The sequence below is a fragment of the Chrysemys picta genome, chromosome 8 (genome assembly GCF_011386835.1).
Source record: "Chrysemys picta bellii isolate R12L10 chromosome 8, ASM1138683v2, whole genome shotgun sequence".
In the NCBI taxonomy this organism is placed as follows: Eukaryota; Metazoa; Chordata; order Testudines; family Emydidae; genus Chrysemys; species Chrysemys picta.
In genome coordinates, this window is record NC_088798.1 from 102,791,781 (window position 1) to 102,797,271 (window position 5,491).

A 5,491-nucleotide genomic window follows, 5' to 3' on the forward strand; every position below is an offset into this window, starting at 1 on the left:
TGAATGTATCTTCTTGAACTTCAAAAGCTCACTTGCAGCACAATATATTAAATAAAAATATATATATACTTTGTCAGCCAATGGCTCAAACATTACATTTTGTGAGTCACAACACTAAGTCAAGTAAAGTTCCTAGGCTCCTGCTCCACAAATCAGATAATTTTCTTGACAAATATTCAGATTCTGGGTTTATCGTTTTTCTTTCCCTTCTTCCTGTAAAAGAAAAGAGTAACACTTAGTAGTCTTGTCTAATGTCTTTCATCCAGGATGATCACAGTCCTTCCTGTGCAAAAATCCTAGAGGTAAATTGAAAATCTAGGCATTGCCTTTTCCCATCCCAGTACAGAGAGAGTCTCAATGAGGATGCAGCCTAAATGGGCCAGAGTCTTAGAGAGCAGTGAGGACTTCCTTTTAATGGTCTCTGGCCCCGTCTGCCCTCACTCACGCAGCAATGTGACTGAGTCTCGGGAGTGTTCTATGACCATCCAAATCTGAGAATCTGCTTTAAGCTGCATTGATGCTGCACGCCTTTTTGCTGATAATATTCCACAGTTCTTAGGTGAAGCCCCTCATCATGTCTCCTACTCTATGGCCATCTACTTTCTGTACCACTTCCTTTGCCCGCATGGATTTTTTTGCCAAATGGAGAAGGGTAGCGCCACTGAAAGGTGAGCCCATATAGAGCCTCTTCACCCTCTGACGTTCTGCTGGCTCTTTAACAGAACACAGCAACGCTGTGCAGGTTTGAGAGGAAGTGTAGTAAAATAAACTGCTCCTTCAGTGTCAGTTGGATGTTTCAAGTGGGCTGCTAGAATTACCTAAATTAGAATTAAGCCAGTGCAGTGGGGTCAACACCCCCAGCTCTTGAGGCAAATGCTACTGCACGGCGCAAGAACAGAAGTAGTTAGAGCTTCCTGTTTTGTACCAGCTCTCGGGTGCTAGCAGTGGATTCCTTTAACACAATGGAAGGAGACTGGCTCCCTGCTGCATGAGTTCCTCACTCTGAGTCACTGATGCATGCTGGCCCCTGTGATTTTTGTGAAATTTTGGTCCAAAACTGAGGAATATTCAATACCAATCAATGATTAAAAAATGGAGTAGTTCTTACTTGATGAGCTGCTGGAAAATATTTCTTATCTGGCTTGCATTGGGATCCAAGCATATTTGTCTGCCACTTTTCAAGTTTACTCTGGAAAAAAATAAATTAAAAACCCATGAGAGAAGTGTTTGGAAATGATCCCCTTAAATTTATTTTTTGATACTAGATTTGAATCTCACATTATTTCCACATTTTCACACGAGGCAGATGCAGGGAGAATTTCTATCGTCTTCAACTGGTTAGGACCAAACACAATCTTATCTGTCGTTCGAAGGCATGAGCATCTCCCACCGTTCATTGTTAATTCTGCAAATACAGAAAAATAGCTCCATCCGTTAAAATGACGGTAAGTAAACGAGGCACACTTGGTAAGCACATCAATTCAACGTACAAATGTCATTTAAAATTCTTCCTAGTTCAAGTTTCAAACGTTCTCTTAGGACCAGCTGTCTGTGCCGTTAAAACAGCAGCTCTGCAGCAGTCAAAATAGAATATGAAAACAAGTCAAAGGGACCTACCGTGTGAAGAAGTTAGAGCAACGACTGCAAGTGTGACAATGAGCTTGTACACCATCCTTCTGCAAGATCTTCCTTCCTCTTCTGGTCAAGTTTCTTTGCGTTGTCAAACCTAAAGCTCATACTGGTGTACCACAGAGCCCAGCAGCTTAAATATGCTATGATAGTAGTTGGGCTGTGACATCAGATGCTAAATTTGAACTGTAATGGAGAAATTTTGAACATGTTCATGTGGAATATTTGTTTTTTTTTATCAACCAGTGATTCATGGATGGAAAAAATCTTAAAAATACATTTAATACCACAGGTACGATTTGGCATAGGCGGTTGAGGATTAGGCAGGTGGTTTCCAAACTGTCTATGGATTGTCATTGGTCTGTGATGCATTTGCTGTTTGCATGAAGTGGGCTCATGCTCATTAACTGTAAAATTGAATTAAAGGCAGCTAAAAATATATTAAACATGTTTCTACTGTTGTTCCATGTAATTGATTTTTATAGCTGCTGTACAGATGTTATGAAGACACATAGTTTATTGGGGGTACAGAGGCTTTCATTAAGAACATGAAACTGGCTGATCTGGAAGTCATTCCGCTTCTGCGTGAGCGTCCAAAAAGAACGATGTCCCAGGTGTAAAACACCATTATCTGAGCTCCATCCCAGAGTCACTGGACTCTGGAACAAGCTGGGCGTGCACTTCGCTAAACCCAGCTCTCAAACAAGGAGGCTCAAAGGATGGTGATATCAATTTTATTGTAGGCAACCAGATGGGATGCTTCTCTCAATGCTAATAGTGTATATTTTCTGAATCCTGCTTTCAGTGCTTTAAATAGATTTTGTCCAACCCTCTAACGGCCCAGCACTATCCTCTTTCTGCAGTAAGGTAGACTAGAACATGTACTCCGGAGAGAAGCCTGTAGGTTAGGCTTGCTTGGGATGCTGGGGTAGATAGCTAGAGGACGTAAGCCAGCACCGCTACCTTCCCTCCAAAGGGGGGGGGGGGGGGGGGAGAGCAGAGGAAGCAAGATCTGCCGTAGGGTCCTGCTGAGGGTATGTCTACACAACAACTAGATATCTGCAGCTGGCCTGTGCCAGGTAGCTTGGGCTGTGGGGCTGTTTCATTGCTGTATAGTCTTCTGGGCTTGGAGCCTGAGTTCTGGGACCCTCCCACCCTGTGGGCTCCTTGAGCGCAGGCTCCAGCCCGAGCCCAGAAGCCTACACCAGGAGGAGACAACACCAAGGCCCAAGTTGGGTGGCCCAAGGTGCCGTGGGTTTTTCTTTGCTGTGTAGACACTCCATGAGAGGCTAGGAAAGGGGTAGGCTCTCCAAAGAAGCTGGGAGAGAGCTTAGGGTGCGCTGTGGAAGAAGCCAGTCATAGAACTTGGCAGCGTTATCTCCTTATACTGCTTTCTATCTGGTTTAGTAAGTAAATGGAGGTGTCATTTGGTTAGAAATGAGACCCTACCTAATACCAAGGGTTGTAGCAGGATGAGGAAAGAAGCCTGTGGGGAGAGAAGCAAGGAGAGTTCAGGATCCGTACCGGGTTTGCAATGGCACTGGGACCACACACATAAGGGGCCCCAGCACCCGGACTGTGGCTCTACAGCCCCCCTTCACCTGTGCTCTACCCCAAGGCCCCACCCATGCAAGTGGCGGGTGGGGTCTGAGGAAGAGGTAAAGCAGAGGTAGGAGATTGTGGGGGGCGGAGAGACTGTGGGCGGTGCCTGGGGGGGGAGAGAGGCTGAGTGGGGGTGGGCCCATGGCCCTGGCGCTAGGGCCCACAAAAGATTAATCTGGCCGTGTTCAGGATCAGACCTGATCTAGTGCTTAAGGATGGAACTCTTGGAGGCTGGAGGGCATAAGCTTCCCTTTGGTCCTGAGGACCTGTCGGGATATTGCTGTTCTCCCTAGGGAGACCGGGCGCACACTTCCTGTAGAAAACCAAATTCTCCTGAAAGTTCTAAATCATCAGTGTGACTAACGAGTGTGGAGGTTTGGCTTGTGATTATAACTGACACCTAATACCATGGTGGTGGGACTCCTCTGTGTTTGGGAAACTGAGGGCTGCAGCCTTCTTGCATATGAAAATCGAAACACATGTGAAAAAGCAATAGGCCATTGTCCTGGGGCATAAAGGAATATTGCCTGTTGACACTGACTGAAGTTTCATTTTTTCCGCATAAAATCCTTGCATAGGGGTCGCCTGCCAAGCATTGCTAGAGGCTGTGTTCCTGATGTGAGTATCATTGTAAAATCTTAGAAACATCCAAACAGAAAGCCCCTGCCCAAACCTTTAATCTGCTGGATGGTTGCTACCCACTTCACAGCCTGTACGAGGGGGAAAGGTCATGTCTCTGGGCCGATTCGTGTTTATTTTCTATTAAACCTACTTGTTGGATCGATCTGGTCTGTTTTTGGTTTAATGAATGACTGGGGGAAATATTAAAGTTGTCAGGGGAAAGAGCTTTTCTTGGCAACTGTTAGCTGCAGATTCATTCTGTGAATCCTGGAAAAGTTGCTTAGTAGGATTCTGATCTAAAGTCCACTGAAATAAATAGATTTCCCCTCTTCCCCCTCACCCCCCATAGACTTGGCTCAAGCTGTAGAACACCGGACTAGATGTTGGCTTTCCAATTTGATAAGCAAAAATCCTTCTATTGCTGACTGGTTGTCCAGTACAAGTTCAGAGGACCAGGTCAAATATCAGATCGCTCCCTTGTGGGAGATTACGTCTGACTGCTGCTCAGCCCTTCCACTACTTTTCGTCTGATTCACAGCGCTGAAGGCTTCTCCTTTACCTCCAAACAAACGCAGCAAAATATGTATCTTCCCAAGTACAGGGAGTATAGGGTGTGAGACTGGTAGTAATGCAAGCAGAATCGGGCATGTTTCATATGTTGACAAATCACATAAAACCAGGGCCGGCTCTAGCTTTTTTGCTGCCCCAAGCAGCAAAAAAAAAAGCGCCGACCCCCCCGCCAAGCGCCGGAGCCCACCCCCCCCGAAGCGCAGAGCCCCGCGCCGCCACCCCCCCAGCGCCGCGCCGCCGGAGCCCGCCCCCCGCCGGAACCCTACTCCAGCGCCGCGCCCATGCTGCCCCCTCGCTGAGCCCCGCGCAACCGGAGCCCGCCCCCCAGCGCCGCGCCGCCGGAGCGCCCCCCCCTCCCCCGCGGAATGCCGCGCGTGCTCCCCCCTCCCCCCTCCCCCCCTCCCCCCGCCGCCCCTTACCAGGTGCCGCCCCAAGCATGTGCTTGGGTGCCTGGAGCCGGCCCTGCATAAAACTCAGCACTGTCTTGAAAAAGGAACTTCCCTTTTTCCATTGCCCAGAATTTGGCATCAAGTTTTGTGGGCTTAGTGTTATGGCAGAGGTGAACGTTAAGAAGTACCAGTCTTCATCTCATTTCTCTTTGACCCTTTTGAAATTTCAGCCATCATTACCATAGCCTCAACAGAAAATCCGAAATGAATGCATTGCCAGAATTTGTAAATCGCACCACTGAAACCTAGTTACAATTCTACTAAATACTGTGATTTGGCTGATCATTTAAACCTTCATCCTGTGACTTATGTTGTCTAAATTTCAGGCAGAACGTGCCTTCAGATTTCTGTAATCTAAAGGCTCCTTTATTGAAATACATGATGCACCTTCCTAGCAGACAATTGCACCGAAGATATGCAGATTTTGCACTGTTGGAGCAGTAGTTATGCTGTATTAGTCACATTAGTTTCATCTGCCTTCTAAACAGGAGTGGTTTTCAATTGTGGGGGCAACTGATGAGGGACCTTGAATTCCTCAGCTGGGGGAGATCTTCTGAAATTGAGTCCTGCTCCGAACTCTTACTTCCCACTGCACTAAGAGATCAGTTTTCCCTTTGTGA

The 5,491-nt window shown here is 46.9% G+C and overlaps 1 protein-coding gene across 1 annotated transcript; it reads right to left on the reverse strand.

The window, feature by feature from the left end:
- LOC135973310 (interleukin-8-like) lies at window positions 1–1,723 on the reverse strand. The gene is made up of 4 exons (XM_065556047.1): window positions 1,618–1,723; window positions 1,279–1,405; window positions 1,109–1,189; window positions 1–213 (listed from the first exon to the last, which is right to left on the reverse strand). The coding sequence occupies exons 1-4, from the start codon at window positions 1,670–1,672 to the stop codon at window positions 177–179; spliced, it is 300 nt and encodes a 99-aa protein (XP_065412119.1). The 5' UTR covers window positions 1,673–1,723; the 3' UTR covers window positions 1–176.
- Between the last annotated feature and the right edge of the window lie 3,768 nt (window positions 1,724–5,491).